General features: G+C 45.7%; 1 protein-coding gene across 1 annotated transcript in view; it reads left to right on the top strand.

Annotated features, from left to right (window-relative positions):
- The first annotated feature begins 2,734 nt into the window (after positions 1–2,734).
- Positions 2,735–19,859, top strand: part of CLSTN2 (calsyntenin 2) — a 643,984-nt gene continuing 626,859 nt past the window's right edge. Inside the window, exon 1 of the mRNA XM_032143419.2 lies at positions 2,735–3,021. Within this exon, the coding sequence (XP_031999310.1) occupies positions 2,913–3,021 (109 nt within the window). The 5' untranslated portion in view covers positions 2,735–2,912. The remainder of the gene's footprint in view (positions 3,022–19,859) is intronic.

Here is a 19,859-nt window from a genome sequence, read left to right as displayed (position 1 = left end):
GCACACTTGTTTTCAGAGATATAGGAAGTAGGATGAGAGGAAGACATTTTTACATTTATTGAACATTGACTATGTGGAACATACTGTTTAACATATTTTTAAAATTTACTTCTTGTAATGATCTTATGAAGTAGGCATAATGCGGCTCAATCAATTGCTCCAGAACACAATGAATTCATGCAAAAACCATTTATTGTATCTCATAAGTCAGCTGGATAGTTCTGATGTGAGCCAGGCTTGGCTGATCTTGGTTGAGCTCACCTGGGCTTGCTCATGTGTCTGTGGTTAGCCAGCCTGTAGGCCAGTTGGTGCTGACCAGCCTGGTGTGACCTTGGCTGGCTGAAACAGCTCAGTTCTACTCCATGCAGTCTCCTACCCTTCTGCAGGTTAGCTTAGGCTTGTTCTCCTATCAGTAGCAGGGATTCAAGGCAGGAAGAGGCAACATGCACGCCACTGTCCCACTGACCAAAGCAAATCATATGGCCTAGCTCAGAGTTGGGGTGAGAGGGCACATCCAAAGGAAACAGATTCAGAGAAGCATGGACAATTGGCCATCAGTGCCCTTGATCTACCACAATAGGCATTGTTATTACCCTCATTGGTAGAGGAGGAGATGGAGGCTAGCAATTTTGTGCCTGTTGGTCACTGGCCCACCCCCTAGTGTTTTTCTTTGCTGTGTTCTTTCCTGGCAATCTATCCATGGAGATGCTTTCTAATAAGCTACATTTCCCCCTCTTTCTCATTATTTGGTCTGAATTTGAAACTTCATGTAAAATTATTAGGACCAGCCAGTGATCTTAACAAAGCCCAGTATAATGACATCAAGGAACAGTGCAGGAAAGTCAGTAAGATATGTCTACTTATTAGAGAAAATGAAGGGAGGAGGGAAGATATGTAGTTGGGTGGAGCATAAATGGAAGGAAATGAGACAAATTTACATTTCTCTTCTATTTACTGGCTTTTTGATTTTGCCTGGGTCAGCTACCACCTTTCCATGCCATCTTTTCTAGATTCTGAAACCAACATCTGAGAAAGGCAAGGTCCTGGTGTCCACCTGGGGCATTTACTAGATTTTTGACCTTGAACAAGGAAGTTATCTAACTTCTCTGAGCCTCTATTTCATCATGTGTGAAATGAGAATAATAGCACACATGTTGATTTGTGGGCTAAAGGAGACTTGAAGGTAAAGAGCCCCACATGGGTCTGAGCCCTGTGCAGCCACCATGATTCACTGCTGTCCCCAAGCACATCCTGGTGCCTGAAATGCTGAAGAGTTGGCTTTCACCACTGCAGATGCTCTGGGTGAGCTGCCAGGGCAGCACAGGGAGGCTGAGCTGCAGGAGTGCTGTTAATGGATTTTATGGCTTTGTCGAGTACCTCAAACTACGGTTATTAATTAGAGGATGCTGTTTAGGCACTCTTGCAATATATACATTTTGTTAATTGATTTGTATAGGCTCATAGCTAGCAACATAAAGAATGTGCAGGACCATAACACTTACAAGGGATTGTAATTGCCTTTGCTGCCCTCTCTGGCTCCCCAAGCAGGGAACAAAAGCTTTGAGGATAGGACCCACTCTCTCCTCTGTCTTTGGATCTCCAACGGCTAATCCAGTGCTCACTGTCAGGGTGATACAGCCTATCTAGATGCTCAGCAAACGTCTTGAATCAATGACTAGATAAATAATGTTGTTTGTTTCTATATTTCCATATCTACTTTATTTCCAGACTATTGCTTATAAACCCTGCATTGTGTGTGACGTTGGCATTTCATTTAGGTAAATATGGTCAAGGATTTATTCTGAGTCCTTACTGTTTTTTTTTTTTTTTTTTGAGTACCTTTGTAATTCTTTCACGTCCTAGAGATGGTTGAGGATGCAAAGATATGCACTGGCTCCTGCACTCAGGGAACTGACAATACTCCATGGCACGAGATTTTACAAGGCATGACGTCAAGTAGCCTGTTCTTAGAGATGCGGAGTGACAACATAAAGGTGGCAACTTCTTGCATGGCACCATACCGCAGGGAATTTTAAGTTTGACACCCCGCCCCCGCCACTGCAGCCTCAGCAGGCCCAGCACCCCAAGTTTTCTGATGTAGCTGTTCTATCAGCCTCTAAGAGCCGCGGCTGCCCCTGCTTCTCGGAGACGACGCGGAGCCCGGCCATTGCCATCCAGGTCCAAGGCTATCTACTCTGCCCGACAACCCCTCGCACCACTAGGCGCTGCTCTAGTGTGCGCCTGGCGCCCTCCCCAGACCAGTCGACGTAGAACGCCCAGAGACCCAGCCAAGGGCAAGACCCTTAGCGACGCCCGTCAGTCCTCTCCGCCCAGATATCAGTTCAAAGGGCATGGCAGGTCAGGGTCCCTCGCGCCACCCCAGATGACCCTCAGGCCTCGGGTGGCCACTTTCTGGGGGAGCCCTCCATCCCTTGCGGCAGCTTTTCGGAGAGTCGGAGTGGAGGCGCGCGGGGCTAGAGGGCTCTCCGGAGCCGCCCACCAGGGTCCTCTGAGGGCCCGGTCCCGACTGGGCAGGAGGACCTGGACAGGGCCGCGGAGCGTGGAGACGGCTGAGGAAAGTTGGGGGTCGGGGCCTTGGGGCGGGGAGCGTGGAACTCGGCGCCGGTGCCCGCGTTCATGAATATGCACGAGCCACCTCCCTCCCTCCGTGACGTCACGGGCCGTCCCGGGGTGAGCGCCGGAGCCGCTCCGGGTCCGCGCCAGTGAGCGCGGCTGCAGCCGGCGAGCTAGCGGCGCAGCGGCGGGAACCGGAGGCCAAGCGCCGCGGCGGCAGCGCTAGAGGCGCACCCATCGGGCACGGCGAGGCGGCCCACAGTGCGGCAGGCACCGGGAGGCGAGAGCCGGCGCGGACAGTAGGCGGCGGCTGCAGCTCGTTGGCGGCTGCTGCGAGGATGCTGCCTGGGCGGCTGTGCTGGGTGCCGCTCCTGCTGGCGCTGGGCGTGGGGAGCGGCAGCGGCGGTGGCAGGGACAGCCGGCAGCGCCGCCTCCTCGCGGCTAAAGGTGGGTGCTGGGGAAGTTTGCTCTTCTTCCAGGAGGGAAGCAGGGCAGGCTTGAGGGTGAAAGCGGCAAGGACCTAGGCTCACGCTGGATTTGCCCACCCTCCCTTGCCGCAGCTTCTCTGGCCTCTGTACGCCCTGGATCCCCGAAGTCAGTTCCCTGCGCCGCGGACGGGAGAGGTCCACCCGCGGACATCAGCTCAACCTCTGGGCGGGGTCCGGGGGCCGAGCAGAAGGCGAGGTCTGGGGAGTACGGACAACTTTGAGGGCTGTCTGTGCCGGGGTGGGAGCGCAGTGGGTGAGTTTCGAGCTCTGGCTCAGGGACCGCTAGAGCAGGACGCTGGTGCGCCGTGGGGACAAGCAGGTGTCTACTCCTGCCTGGGGGAAGGATCAGCGGTGGTGCTTTCAAGGAGGGAGCCGAGCTGTGACTTGTCTCCCAGCTCGGGGATGGAGTGGAAACTTGTAGGCTCCAGGGAAGGCTCCGCTGACACTCCTCAGGCTCCCCCAGGGCGTCTCTGACTCCCCGGGGAACGCGTGCCCTCAGGGTAGGCGGCGGGGTCCGGAAGAAGCGCGGGATGTGAGGCTCCCCGCTGCCTTTCCTACTCTGCTCTGGCTACCGAGGACGGAGGAGCCTAACCTGGCACCACTCCCCTGCCCACCCTGTTCGTTTGAAGAGCTTGACCTCCCCGCTCCTCCCGCCCGGAAGGAAGCTAGATCCAAGCGAACGCCTGGCTCTATCAGGCGAGCCTGGAAGCCGGCGAACCCCGGACTTTGACAGCTGCCTGGGAGCTCTGGGGTGGGGAGCCGGGTCTGAAACAGGAGGTCATGTGCTTGCAGGGGGTGGGGAGGCGAGGGAAGAGCAGAGCTGGTGGGGAACAGTGGTGGGCTCAGGGGAGGCTGTGGCAGATCGTAGCTGGGGCGCACAGCTTAGTGATAACTTGTTGATTCTCTGCGCTGTTCATAAGTAGGGCTTGCGTTTGGTTTGTGGGCTGTGGCCAAATCCGCCAGGTGACAATGAGGGGTACTTGGTCCCCAAATCCTGCCTGGCAATCATCAGAGGGCGGAGGGTTTGCGCCTGTCAGAAAATAGATTCCCTGTTAGAGACAGCCTGATTCGGACGCTTGGTTTGAGCTACACTTGACCACCAGCTTAGGGAAGGAAATGCCTATCAGGCTGCATTACTCTTGGAGGCTGGGGAGAGCTGGAGGCAGGCAGTTCGCCTTGTCCGGGCTTTAGGAACTGGCCGTGCAATAACTTAGGAGTGATACATTTGAGAAGAACATGGGAGACTATGTTTATCTGTAATTTTTAAATTTTTTGGTGTCATCGTTTTGAAAATATTTTATAAGCAGGCATTCTGTTTCTTTTCAGCATTTTTTTCTTGGTGTATCCTTGACAGGCAGTTACTATTTTTAGAAATGAGAAATTTCATGAGAGAAAAACTCGTTATAAAAATATCTCAGAGTGCGGTAAAGAAGTGGCTGATATGAAGGGATCAAGCTGAGAGACTTGTTTTGGTGAAGACAAGAATAAAAAACAATGAACTTCCAAACATTTCCCCCTCCTTTCCCAATATAGACACTTTGTTAAACAGGCAAATTACTTTTTTGAGGGGTGGCGGGGAGGAGATTTCCCATCACTTTGTAGCACAGTAACTGATATAAGCAGATGTCTGCAAACGGGAGTTTGAAGGAGGGTGAGGAGCACACAGCAGGTGCAGAACAGGGAAGAAATCATTTGGGAAGAGGATCTGGTGTGAGTAGTAATGCACGGCTGAGTTCTCAGGTCAGAATGGGAAGCTTCATAGAGGTAAGCGAGAAAGAGAAGGAGAGAGATAAAAAAGGGAAAAAACAGGCTTTCAATGATTCACTTTATGTGGATAATTATGTGCATTCTAACCAACATTCGACTTAGAACATATTCATTTTTTCGTTAAAATTAGGCATTTGTCAGGTCGGGCACAGTGGCTCATGCCTGTAATCCCAGCATTTTGGGAGGCCGAGGAGGGCAGATCGCCTGAGGTTAGGAGTTCGAGACCAGCCTGACCAACATGGAGAAACCCCATCTCTACTTAAAAAAAAATATATATATATATAGTGTATATATATATTTTGTGTATATATATATATTTTGTGTGTATGTATATATATATATGTATATATATATACACACAAAATTAGCTGGGTGTGGTGACATGCACCTGTAATCCCAGCTACTTGGGAGGCTGAGGCAGAAGAATCACTTGAACCCGGGAGGCAGAGGTTTCAATGAGCCGAGATCGCGCCATTACACTCCAGCCTGGGCAACAGGAATGAAACTCCGTCTCAAAAACAAACAAACGAACAAATAAACAAACAAACAACTAGACGTTTGTCTTTCCAGGGTAAAAAGTTTATTGGCCCTGCAGATTCATAGTTAACTGTCCCAATTCCGCTTGTTCTCGCTTCTTTCCCCTTCCAACCACTGGGGGGCTGCAAAGAGCTCTGTTTGCTGCTGACTTTTTTTTTCAAGATAAATGTGTAATATTTGATTACAACAGAGACATTTATTATGACACTTTAGTTAGTATTTACAGGACTGACTTTCCTTATTACAATGCACTTGCATTTTATGTTTCCAAATCATATGATCTCTGAAGAATGTTTGAAATAATAAAGCTATATGTTTTATGTATAATGCACCCTGCCTCTGACTTTGCCACTTTTAAAGTTCATACCATTGTTATTCCCATCACACACACACACACACAAAATCAGGAAGGCATGTGAAGATTGAACAAAAAACAGGTTCTTCTTTCGTACAATTCTGTATTCGTGTGTAGAAAAACATTGGGAGTCTGGAGTCAAGCTTTCTGACAGAGTTGAATGCAGCCTCCAAACAACTGTCTGGAAGCATGTGCTCCTAGCTTCGGGCTTGTGTAAGATATTGTGTCTGTGGTGCACAGCTTGTTCTGCCTTTGTGCTTCTTGCTTCTTGCTTTTAGGGACTCCAGCAGTTAATCCCTGACAACTACCTGGGGTTTTCACAGAATCACTGTACTTTCAGTGTAGACATATTTCCAATTTCAGAAATCATACAGTGGCCAGGCAATTATAACTCCTTCCCTTCACCCTTACATATTTTGGCTATTCAAAAAAGATAAATACTTCTTGGATTCCATGAAGAGACCAGATCACATGCTCATGTTCTATGAGTAAAGCTGGCAAGGTGTTGTGGACCCAAAGAGTTTCTGGAGGCAGAGAAAAACATGTCTTATCCAAGGGAATGAAGACAATGCAATCTAGACAACACCTCAAAGTTTGTGCTAAATTTGGCAAAATGTCAGTGGTCCCAAGACCTCAAGGACTTGGTACACAGTCCTCCTTAAGTTCCCAACATCTAGGCACAGAGGTCATTTGGAACAATACTCAAGTATAGACCATCAATTGTTGTAGTGCCCGCCTTGTGTGCTAAGAGCCTGGCTCAGTGCTCTGGTAGTTTCTGAGCCAGTAGCAGAAGGCCACCCTCTGCCCCTCCCACCCCTACCTTTCTTTGAGGAGCTTCTGTTTTAGTTGGAGAGACAAGATTTTTATGTGAAAATTTTAAAAGAGTGGCAGCAGAGAGAATTTGTCCAAAGTATAGTACTGACTGTAATAGAGACACAGGCAAAGGAGATGGGAGTGCAAAGACAAGGTTTACAAAAGCAGCATGTGGTAATAGGTAAGGAGGAGGATGGAGCAGAATTATAACAACAGTATGGTGTAATTGTAGTAATTTCAGTGTATGGAGTCCCTCTTTAGTATGTCACAGGCACTGTTGCTAATCCCATTACATGGGCAATCTCTAACTCTTACAACACGTGCAGAGCCAGTGTTAGCCCATTTCACAGATGAAGAAACAAATTCTATGAGAGGGTAAATGACTTTCCAAGACCTCCAGCTAGAGGGTGTGGCACTGGGATGAGAATTAAAAGGTACTATACCCAGTGCCCCCTATTTGTCAGATAGTCTTCCCAGTGGTTTTGAAAGCAGGTCTAGGGACCACAAGGAAGCTGAGCTGTTTGTATCTCTGAGTTACCCAGGAGCCCTTGTGGTTCTGCCCACAGAAGAGCACAGTATGAGTGTCTAAGCCTGTTTAAAAGGGCATGCAGGTGAGGTGAGGGAAACGGACCTTGCTCTCACGATGGAGACCGATGTTCTTGCTTAGAGCAGTCACCTCATTCTCTCTCCCACAGATTCAAAAACCATCCTTGAATATTCCAGATTGCACACTGCAGAACTTCCTGCAGGGGCAAAGATAGTGTGGAATTTTTATGGTGGATTGTTCTAAGTCATCTTTGGGTAAGTAGCAGGTGTCTTCTAGTGGTATAACAGAGTCATTTTTCCAACTGAAGCACAAATGCCAAAAAGCCCTCAGCAATGCGTCAGAAAGTGTGCTCTGACCTGCTGCCATCCTGAAACGCCTGTGGTTCTTGGACTGGAATGTGCCCTTTACCTCTCTTGGACTCTCTGGGCATCAGGCTAGTAGGTCACCTTCCTCAGCCCAATTTCCACTGTTACTCAAGATTTGGCCTTCCATAAGGAACCTTCCCAGGCTGGTTACTTCTGAGTGACTTGCCTCTCTTTCCTGCATGCCTGTGTTTCCTTGGCTGACTCTAGTCCTCAGGGCTCGAAGACCAGTGCTAGAGGCTCATTCTGACTCTCCTGGTCTCTCCAGAGCCTGGCCTCAAGATGTGAGCTGAGCAGTATGCAGTGATTTGCTTGGTGAACACACCTGTTTATAATCCTTAGTGCTGTCATTTCTTGACATAGACAATTTACGTGTTTTCCCCCTCCTCTATAAAGTAAAATTCGGGCGTATGGCCAGAAAAACTTGAGCTCCAAACCTGGCCCTACTACTTCCTGGTTAGATTATCTTAGACAAGTTAGTTAACCCATTTGAGCCTCAGTTTCCTCATCTCTAAAATGGGGACACAGAGATCTACCTTGTAAAATGGTTGTCAGGATAGTGCTTAGAGAGCACTTAGCCCAGTTTGGGGCGTGTAAAAGGCACTAAATATACAATGACTAATTATTGATCACTTAAACAGTTAGTTTAGTGTCTGAGATTTGGTGAATTTTTTTTTTTCTGAACTCTTAGAAATCTAATAGCTTTGTTCATATCTTTTCTCAGCTCAAACTGTTATCTCTGTTTCTCAGTCTCTCTCTGCCTCTCTCTCCTTGTGTGGATATGCACCTGTGTGTAAATATCATATATAAATGTAAATGCACATGCATACACACGCATCTGGCTTGACTTGTTTGTGAAAAGAAACTCTGTTTTTCACTAGTCTATGGATGTCTTTGAAGCCAGGGCTCCATCTCATTCATCTCAAAAGCCCTGGCACTTAGTGCAGGGCCAGCTCAGAGTAAAGGTCAGCAATATTTGCCATCTAAGTAAATAAACAAGCCTGTCTCCATGTGCTAGTGTCAGAGGTGTGGGAGGTCCTGGTCTCTGGAGGGAGGGCTTATGTGTTGTGATCTGGGTTGTAAGAAAAGATCCCCTGCCCAGTTCATATTTTCCTCCAAGCCCTGCTACCCGAGAAAACAGAAAGGCATACTTTTTTGTTTAAGGTATTGACAAGCTTTGTGATAATACATGTTTATGTGGAATGGGGTAACTGAAGCTATGATACTCAAATAACAGCTTGAAACAGATTATTGTTTTATTAGCTGTTATCTAACCCACCACTAATTGGACCCTGTGGAAATGGTTCCCTGGGAAAGACAGGTTTTGAGGATAGACCATGGGGAGGCCTGAGCTGGGGAAGAGCACTGAGCTGAAGATCCTGGCACTGTGTAGGACAGAGGATCATGCTCTGCGATTTGGGAAAGAAACAGGCAGGAGGCCAGAGGGAGTACTGGTCAGAGGAGAATGGTTAGAATGAGAGTTAGCCCTTCCAGACATGCACTAGGTCCTGTTCTCTAGCCTTTTCAGCCAATTACTATTTCTCAGCCTCCTGTTATTCTCTGTGAGGGGAACAAAAAGATAAAAGCAAGTTCCAATTATCAAAGAGTTCACACTCTGTCTAGGGCAAACACTGCACATCATACATCACACAAACTATTGCAGAACTTGGTGACTTATGGGAAAATGGTAGATTGTGCATCACAGACCCCTAGAAGCCTTTTAGGAAAGGAAGAAGTTGGCAAGAATAGAGGTCAGGAAAGATTTATGGAGAAAGTAAAAGGGATGTTGATGGGTGGGTAGGCATTGGGTAAGCATATGTCGGGGGCAGGGGTTTGCACTGGGCAGGTAAATACAAGGTGGTAAGAGTGATTGGCACACAGGCACGAGTGAAGAGGGAGCTCAGCCAGGTCACATATTATTTCTGCATACAGATTCCAGAGCTAATAAAACAGTGAATGTTTATTGAGTGCATACTATGTGCCAAGCACTATCTTGAAGCACTTCACATATGTCAGTTGGTTTGATCCTCGTACCAACCCTATGAAGGAGGTAAATCTACAATCTCATTTTTACAGAGGAGTAAACTGAGTCACTGAGAAGTGAGGTAACTTGCCCAAAGTCTCTGAGCTCAGAGGTGGTGAAACTGGGGTTACAAACTCAGAATACACTGGTAGGCATGGGTTTCCCTCTTCACACAGGCTTACCTATTCAGAATGATGTGATGTCTGCTTGAGGAAGGCTCTGAGTGAGGTCAGAGAGGCTCTGCTGCCCTGGAAGGCATTGCCTTGCTGTCCAAGAATATTCGTTTGGATTTTACTTCAAAATTGCTGAAAGAGTCAATTTCCCTGAAAGCTTCACTCTCTGACTCACTTCTCCAAGTGAGTAATACCTGTTTCTTCTCATCCAGACAGCTTGAAGCCCTCCTCACCTCCTGTCATGCTTGGCCTCAAGCAGAGGAGGCAGCCATCTGCACTGTATAGTCCCAGATGTGTTTGGAGGGGTCTCCTGCACCAGAAAGACTATCCCTGCTGGCTGGCCTTTGTACTGACAGTTCTCCTGATACAGTTATTCATTTGGGTTAAATATTGCCCTCTTCTGACTCCGTTTTAGGCCAGGATACATGCTTTTAAACATATTAGATGGCTAGATACCAAAGTGGATAAGAAGGGGATGTTGAGAGGTGTGCATGGCAAGGGCGGAAGGAGATCATATAGGAGTAGCAGATAGCAGACTGTTGATCGGGCTGCCTTTTCTTCCACTGTCACGGCAGGATTTTACATATGGCCATTGTATTGTTCCCAGATACCCCTCTTACAGATTGGTAAATGCACATTACAGGGCAATAGCAGCAGATTAAGAATCAGGACAAGGGGTCAGACTGTGTGCAGTTGATTGCAATCCAGCACCAGGGAGCCAGTGTGGTGAGCTAGGTGACATCTTGGACCATGGCCGCTTGAAGCCCATTTCTTTCACTACTGAGCAGTTTTCTAACTCTAAGGACAGGCAACTTGCCTCCAATACTTTCTCAGGATCTTACTTGTCTCCAGTTAAAGACCCTCTACTCATATCAGTCCTCCCCAGAGATTGGCCAGAGATGCCCCTGATCAATACTTGTTTTCCCTTGCTTACTTTGAGCCTCCTACCCCACCCAAGGCTCACTCAGTATCTGTTTCGTTTAGGATGTTGCAGCCCCATATGTCCCAACCCAAGCTCTCATTTTTCCTCCAAGAATCTACTGCTTCTGCTGTGGCCTCTGGGTGAAAGGTACCTCATCCATACATTCACCCAAGCCAGAGCCCCCAAGAGCCCTCCAGCATGCTTGTCTCTCCACAAATATCACAACCCATCCTTCCTCATGTCGGGTTGATTCTATTATCACCATCTAGAACCTCTCCTCAATTCCCATTGCTTCTGCCTTGTTTAGCATCTTGTGCAAATGAAAGCACTAGATTCTAATTTTGACCCCCTCTCCAACTCTCCCATTACACTGCTCTCAAGGTGGCAGCGTGTATGCCAGTCCCACCAGGCCCGCAAGAAACTCCATCTCAGTCACGAATTCTATCTTTCACCCTCCACCCTAAGGTCTGTAAGGTTTTTAAGAATAGCTTAACACTCTGGAATTGCCTCAGATTTCCCTCCCTCACAGGTTATTACTGCTTGTGATGCCCATTGTCCAAACAGCATGGTGCCTTGAGCTCCTGGGGTGTCTACTTCCACAGGCAACAGACTATACCACCAGCATCTAGAATCTAATCTATACCACTAGAATCTAATATTCATGCCACATTCTGTAGCCACTTCCCCAGGGGTGCTACCACCATCTAGGGATGGGAGCTGGAACAGGCTACTGGTTCCCATCCCAGAGGAAATCAGCTCATCTCAGTTTTAGGGTGGGTGCACCAAAGCCACCCACTTCCAACCTCTCCCATCCCAACCATAACCTCAGTTAGGGGCTCAGGTGTTCACAGAGCAAAGGCCAGGACTGGAGGTATCTTCGGAGAACTTCTGCCTTCATCCCTAAAACCCAAACCTCCTTCTTAGAACAGGCAGCCACACCCCTTCTGACAAATCTCTCCAGGGAAGCCCCAGACTTCCCCAAATAGATCCCAAACTGTCCAGCCTGGCGTAAAAGTCTACTGATTTTGTCCATCTGGCCTTCTCTCCGGTCAGTGAGCTTTCTAGAAATTTCCAAATAGTTAATGCTTTCATCTTTCAAGAACTTACTATGCACCAAGCACTATTCTGAGTGCTTTATAGAGATTAACTCATTCAGCCTTCCTAACCACCAAGTGAGATGTGCACTCTTATTATCCCCATTTTACAGATGAGGAAATTGAGGCAAGGAAGGTTAAGCTACTTATCCAGTTTACCCAAGTAGTAAAACAGTAGAATTGGGAATTAAATCTAGAAAGTCTAATTTCAGAGTCCCCCCTTTTATCCAGCCCTGGATGCACAGGGGAGCCACTTGAAAGAGATTTAAAATAACACCAATGCCCAGAACCCATCCCAGAGATTTTGCTGTAATTGCTCAGGGACAGCACCTGTGAATCTATGTGAAGCTCTCCAGTATTTCTGGTGCCCAGCCAAGACTGAGAACCACTCCAGCAAACACTACTGCCTCTACCAACTAAGTGCCACTTCCAGGTGGGGGCTGTGCTCCTCTGTCTTTCACCCACCAGTCCTTTATTTCCTCTGTCAAACTCCCATTGCCACCTGTCTCCCAGGGTGCCTGTGAGCCCTTGGAGGGGGAAGTGCCCTGCTCACCTCTGTATGACTGTTGCCCAGCACTGTCCGAGGCCCAGAGCGAATGCTGAGTGTTGAGGGAGTGACTGGTGCTAGGGCCCTGCTGCCCATGCTGGCTGCAAATCCTGCAGGGCTCTGTGCCCATGTACCTTCTCCATGCTGGCTGCAAATCCTGCAGGGCTCTGTGCCCATGTACCTTCTCCCGTCAGCACTGCTTCCTTCCTTTGGTCATGGGGAAGAGCTGCCCATCAGGCCTTTCCTTTTCAGTTATTTGACTATCTGCCCAAACCAACTTGCAGCATTTGCTCCGCAGCAGTTTAAAATACTCGGTTCTGCACATGAGTCAAGAGAACATTAACCACCTTGAAATGTATTAAACAGTCAGGCCGGCAGATACCAGTGGAATTCTCACTCGGAAAGGCTGTCAGTGTTTTTCTCATTGCTTCTGAGAATGCTTAATTGGTTAACATTTGACTTATTTCTACGGAATCACTGCATCAAATTGTCATGTGAAAATTGCCAGTTTAAAAAAAAGACATCATTTTTGTGACTTCAGCCACTTTGCATTTCTATGATGTCTGCTGTATTATATAGTTAGGTGAAACTTTGGAGTCTCAATCAAGTCTGATTAGAAAATCACTGTGGAGTATGAATGAAAGGTCATGGTCTCCGACTCATGTGACCTAGATCCACTGATGAGTTGTAAGGTTCAGGGCAAATCACTCAGCCCCTCTGGGTTTGTGTCTTTATCACATGCAGAAAGGACGCAGTGGCACCTCCTCTACCCAAGAAATTCTAAGTATTCAAATGGAAGTGGCTCTGGATGCCTTTTGAAAGGAAAAAGCACTTACGAAAACAAGGTGATCATATTTAAGAAATCTTCGAGACTCAAACCCCAAATCAAAACTCTATGTCTTTCTTTCTTTATACTGTCTTATTAATTTAGTTAATTATATTTTCAGGAGAAGTTTGAATTTAGTGTGAGTCTCTTCCCGGTTCTTTGATGTATAGCCTGCATGTGTCACACAGCTGGTAGTCACCATGGTTACACAAAAAATGCAGCAGTTGCAGGCCCATAAATTTTCAGGAAGAACCAGTCAAAACTGTTAATACTATGTCAAGTTGATGTGTCGTTTTCCAATTTGCATGTGTAACCGCATTGCAGCAAATTAATTAAAACAGATAAATGTTAATCTAATGCATGTCTCCTTGTAATTAATGAAATATAACCATTACAGGGGTGTTTGATTTATTATTTTAATTTATAAAATGCTGAATTCTCCTATAAAGTTAGTTATAGTGCTAGGAAAAGCTGACCTATATATAGCATTAAGAAAAATAATCACATTTCTATAAATTAATCACTCTCTAAAAGGATATAGTTCATTAACACTATGAACTGAAAGTGTTGGATGTAAATTAGATTAACCTTTTTAGTGACACTTCCATTTATATCGCACATTCTCTTCAAACTAAAAGCACTTTACATATATTAATTCAATTAACCCTCCCTAGACCCTCGTTAAGTAAGTACATATATCAAAGTTGGAAGGGAGGAGAAATGAAACCCTTCAAAAATACTGAAATCCTGCCCTTAGGATGTATGATTTATGATTTCCTCTGCAGCAGTACAGTTTATCCAGATTTATATGGCTTGAGAACATGGGTACATATCCATGCTTTCTCTCTCATGCTGCCAAGAAACCCTTAGCATGTCACTTCATGCCTGAAGCTGTAGACGCTTCTGCCTGAAGCTTAGGCCAGATGCTGTAAGGAAAATTCTGTTTTATTTAATAAAATGCACCCCAGCAACTCTGGGTTTGGTGGGAGACAGGGCATGTCCAAGTGGGTATGGGTGCTAGACCTTAGTGCCCCATTCAACAACCAGAGGGCCATCATCCCTTGGTCTTGCTGCTACTCCACCTCTACCCTCTTCACTTGATCATCTGGAGGTTCAGGTCAGACTGCAGCTCTTGAACAAGACCTTGGGATGCTACTGGGAGGAGAAACAAGGATCTGCAGGGAGGTAGGGATGGGCATTAATCTTCCTCTGCTGGGGTCCCTCCTCAGACCTACCTTGGTGAGGGGCAGAGGCTGCTGCTCCCTCACCTGCTGAGATGGAGGGCAAGGATCAGCCAGAAGAAGACTTCATTCTCTGTCCTGCCTAAAAGCCTGTTCCTCAGGGAAAGTTTCCTGAGTGAGGATCTGGGTCTTCTGCTGTAGTGTGTCACTAGGAGTGCCCCATCTTTTATGAGACCATGCCTCTTTGGAGCACTTAACATTATTGCTCAGGCTTCCTGGAGATAACTATGCACCCGGAGAGAGGAAAAGGATGGAAGCAGTCTTGCATTATAAGAGCTAGAAGACTCAGGGGAGAGACTACAAACATTTCCTTAGTTTGATTGAATCACAATGTGTTTGGTGACTGGAGGTTCTGAATGTTCATTTTTCCAACTCTTTCTGCTCCTTAAAGTTCTCAAATGCACAAGCACCTCTCCAGTGTCACACTATATTCCACAAACCAGTCTTCTTTGAAATGGAGTGCATCTCAGATAACAGCCTGCCTTGTAGCTGATGGTTCCAAACCTACCAAGGGCAATGGCTAACCCAAAGGAATGAATCACTAATGATAAGGCATGAAATCTAGTGTAGAAAAAACATTTTGGAGTGTTTGGATTCTTCTCCTTGACTCTGCAGTTAGAAAATTACTTACTCTGGTCCTCCCAGCCAACATGCAAAGACAGTTTAAGCCCACAGTCCTAGAATCTCACCACATTGTACTCTGCCAACACTTCTTGGTGCACATCTCTTTGCTGCACATTGCCCTAGCTTCTCTCCTCTAAGTAGTGCCTTACGGGGATTAATAATCGGGACTTAAAGCCAAGAACTAAAATGTTATCGTTCAGTAAACTCACAAAGATGCTGGAGAGTGAGAAAAAATATTCACTTTTCAGTTCATGATATTTTAAGAGTTTTCTTTTTTCTATGATGCTTTTATTTGTGGGAGAATGGACCATCATTTGGAGTAGGAAAGAAAGCTAAAATTACTTACAATGAGAGTAAAAAGAATGTCATAGCTAAGACCCCGATTTCACCTTCCTAGATTTATTTTTGTTGTTGTTTTTTCTCCCAAAGGAAAACCAATTATTTTGACTTTATTGTGCTATCATCAGAAATGTCAAGATGACTGTATCTTGCTTAATTATTAATGTTAGAATTATATTTAAGACTTTTTAGTAATTTACTGTGATTTTAATTAGAAGTCATAAATAAAGCATTTTTATTGCACTTGCATTTTTTTTTCCTTTTTTAACAACTCCTACCTCCTTTCCATGCCTATCTTCCAGAAATTAAATTCCAGTCTTCCTAGGAAGAAGGAACTCAAGTCAGGGACCAGCCAAGAATCTTTGCTTAAAACTGTAGCTTTTCCTTGAGTTTTGCTTTTGAAATATTCCAACACTACTTTGTCTCAATGGCCATAGCAACAGAAGAGGAGAACAAACAGAATCGTCACATTAGCCTTTAGCACGCCTCTTGTCTCACTCTTCCCTTATCTTGCCCTCACCCCTCCAGGATCTTTCTCTTCTTGTCCTTGGTATCATCAAGGACTGCTTTTGAAGGTAGGGTTTGGCTGCTCCCTGGAAGCCACTCCTTAAAATACTACCCATAATGGAGAGAATCATCATCATCCTAGCTTTACAATTTGTGTTTTCTCAATTCAATGGAAAATGTGAGCAAAAGCATCTTTAGAAAATATTGCTACTTTTTGGGCATTGTGGTGGGCACCTGTAATCCCAGCTACTCAGGAGGGTGAGACAGGAGAATCACTTGAATCTGGGAGGCAGAAGTTGCAGTGAGCCAAGATGGCACCATTGCACTCCAGCTTGGGTGACAGAGAGATTCCATCTCAAAAAAAAAAAAAAAAGAAAAAAAATGCTACTTTTATTGATCAGAACCAGCCAACCTTGCTAAAGACAGAGGGCTTGCTATGAGCCACCACTTCAAAACAAGTCACCTGTTCTTATATAGGAGGCCATTTGATTGGAAGCGTGAATGAGGTGACTTGCTTTGAAGTGGTGGCTCATAGCAAGCCCTCTGTCTTTAGTAAAATGCTTTTACTCACAGTTTCCACTAGCTTGTGGACTGATCTCTCTTTAGTCCAGTTCTACATAGCCCTTGGTGGATCTTCCAGATACACACACACAGTCACTCCTGCTCAAAATTCCTCATGTTACTTCACCACTTTCATGATACAGTCCACATTCCTTGGCTTGTCTTAAAAGGCCCTTAGTTGATGCCTACCTGTTCCTGGGCTAGAATTGAAGCTCAGTGTGAGCACAGCCCAGCACCTAGCTCAGTATCTGAGTGAGTGAATGAGGGAAGCCTCTCCATACTTGCTCCTCTCACTTCAGCCCCATCTGCAGGACCACCCAGTTTTCTGCCTGGAGGAGTTTTCTTGTGTTCTGTCTGCTGTGCGTACTGTTCTGTCTCCTGCTGTGCTTTGTCCTGCCTGGCAGCCTGGCAGGCCTCCCCCACGCTGTCAGCATTTCTGGGAATCCATCTCCAGGCATCCCCTGGGGCACTCCCCTCCCTTCATTACGTGGCTCCCATATAGAACTCCACAGTGGCACTACTCGATTACATTGTCATTGCTCACCTGTCTGCGCCTCACTAGACTATGTTCCTTCTTCCCAGGTTCTCAGACTCAGTCTAACACTATGGATGAAGTAGGTGGGTGAATGATGGATAGAGCTCCCTGGAACCCAGCTCTTTGCCTTGTGGGGGAATGTAAGGCTGGTGTGTGGGGTTTTCTTTGTCTAATCTTTCTCCTTCATTCCCTGGAATCCCCAGTGTTCATCTCCTCAGTACACACACAACAGGGCTGGCAGAGCAGGAGGATTAGGAGAGGTCAACCTCCCAGGCAGGGCCTACTGGTTATTGCTGGCATGAGCTGATACATTCAAGATGGGTAGATAGAGCCCAGCTGGGGTTAGGGGCCTATTGGGTATAAGTTACGGCTGGGGAGCGGAAGCTAGATAGCCCAGGGTCATGAGCCTCTGTGGCAATTTCCAGAGTGTGCACCCTTCTTGGATAATTAATGTAAATTACCTTTGCTGTCAGTGAAGTAGCATAGACATAAGCCCCCACTTTGCTCCGTAGCATTGGATACCAAACACTATGGGAGAATATCTTCTGTAATGCACTGATGAGAATTTGGTTGTAACCATCGGCTGCTGCAGGTGGATCTGACACTTTCCCATGTCATTCCTTGGATCCTCGTTGCTCCCATCAGCATTCTGTTAAACCCTAGACTGTACAAGTTTTAAGTGGATAAAGCATGCTCCATTTTCCAAACAGGTCATTAAAAACAATTTGCAATTTATGATATCAAATGCATGTGTGTGTAGAGGCAAGCATGAAGTTTTTAATTGGAAAAAAGCTTTGTCTTCAATTAAAGTGGGATGCTGAATGTGATGAGGCCTGTGGAGTTCTGAGCCCACAGCTAGGGAGGCAGGGCAGCAGGAAGAGTGGCCAATTTTTGGCTGTGCTGAGATTTCCAGGTTGTGTATGTAGTCCACAAAATGAACAAACGGGAGTCTCTCTGAAGTCAGAACATTTACTTTTTGTTGGGATTCCCTTATGGGAATCTGTAAGGATATACTGGTTTGGTTCTGAGTGATAAGGCTTTGGCACTCTACATGAGGAAACAACATCTTCCTCAACCAAACCAAAATTCCGAGCTTTTGAGGCTGGTGTTGAGAGGGTCACCTTCTGAGGGACAGTCCCCAGGAACATGGATGAGAGCTAGGTTGCTAATAGCCCTGATTCTCTCCTTGAAATTCCCTTTCTTCTAGGGGTAGAGGTTTTTCTCTAAATAATGCTGCCACTCCCTACATGGGCTAAGGTTGAGCTAAGACAGAATAGACTTTTTTTTCTGTAACTCTGGCTCTAGTGGAAATAACATTTCCCTTTAGATATCAAGGTTTGAACTTGGACTAAACAGGATTTTACTAAAGTTTCAGGGTGGATAACGGAAATAAACATAAAGAATCACGAACTTTGAACTCTATCAGAACCAATGGTCCCTTTTAACAGCACATATTTTGTAGTGCCCCCATTATGATTTCTGAAATGAAATTTACTGATACTGTTATGCGTTTATATAATTTAACAAATCAATATAATGTCTTAACTGAATACAAAGAAATTAAAAGTTAAATAATGTATAATAAAATGATACGTATTTCAACAAATGCTTGGGCCCAACCATACAAAAGGAAGTAGTGAATTAGATGCTTGTTGTCAGTTCAGCAGCAACATCACGTGAATCACTGTGAATTCAACAGCTATAGATGCAAACAGATCTGTGTGTGTTGTATTGGTGATTCAGACATCATGGACATATTGTGGCGATGTGACTTCTTTAAATGCTGAAAAACTTCTGGCAATATTTTGAATAAGACAAAGCATTCTTTGGCCTCAATTCATAGGATGGATGTATTCCTGGAAAGCTCAGGGTTTATCAAAGCTACGCAAATAATATCCAGCTGACTCACTTTAATGCCACTGGTATAGGGAAGAGAACTGTGGAGCTCTAGATGATGTGCTGGGGGCCATTCAGGCAGAGAGGTGCATGGACCACTCCTCCACCACACATGCACTCATCATTTCCTGGTTCTAAGAGGTACTCGAGAAGTATCTCATATGTGCTTACAGGCTGAAATTGCCTTAAAGGGCAGACAACTTCTAGAACAGTAAATAGGTCTTTCTAAAGACCTTTTTGGGGAATAGAGGAAAATGTCACCAGCTGGTGGTCAACTGAAAGAGGCCAGGATTTCACAAGGAGATCTTCTGGAGAATAGGGTCTCCCTGGTGGGGGATGCTGGAAGACCACTTGGGGAGCCCATAGATCATGTGCAAGAACATCATTTAGGCCAAGCGAAAGGAGGATCACTGCTTTGCCAGTTAAGCATGGGGACATCTCGTGGTCTTTCCCATCGCCTGCTTCTCTACCTGACACAGAAGCACAGTTAGGGGGTGTGCGGGGAGACCACACTGGGCCCTGAGACAATGACCTTTGGATCAGATATAAGGTTGAAGTTTAAAAGTGAACTGGACTAAGTCTTCTTAACAAAAAAGAAATGAAAAGCTTTGGAATTGGGCTGGAATATCTTTAAGGCAGCTGCCACTCTTTGGGAAAGAGGAGCTTGACAAATCATGGTAGGGAGCAAAAATAACATCATTTGATATTTATAGTCTGGTGGATTAGACTCCAGCAAACTGGCTAGAGTGTTTATTAAGGTCAATACTGATATTTCAGAGATAAAATGCTATTCTCTTGGATAAAAATTATTCCTTAATGTTCTCATGGATAATTTAAAGAGGTGAGGGTTTTTATTTTGTGTTTGTTTTTGTTTTAATCCCTAGGTGGCTGTTTCTTTTTCCCCCCTCCTCACATAAGCTTGAAGTGCTTCTAAGAGAGAGGCTGGATTGCCTAAGAGAGTTTCAGCAACTTTGAGATGAAAATGCATTTTAATATTTTGATTTAATGGGGAATGGTATAGCCCCTTAATAAGTAGTTCAGTGACATTTGCTAGTTCTGTAATATTTGACTTGGAGTTGAGTTTATAAAAATTTCAGCCCAACAGTAACTTCAGGGCACCAATGGATG

Source organism: Hylobates moloch, unplaced genomic scaffold (assembly GCF_009828535.3).
Source record: "Hylobates moloch isolate HMO894 unplaced genomic scaffold, HMol_V3 SCAFFOLD_22, whole genome shotgun sequence".
NCBI classification, from domain to species: Eukaryota; Metazoa; Chordata; class Mammalia; order Primates; family Hylobatidae; genus Hylobates; species Hylobates moloch.
The sequence above is the reverse complement of the archived record's forward strand: the minus strand, read 5'-3'. Positions and strand labels throughout refer to the sequence as shown.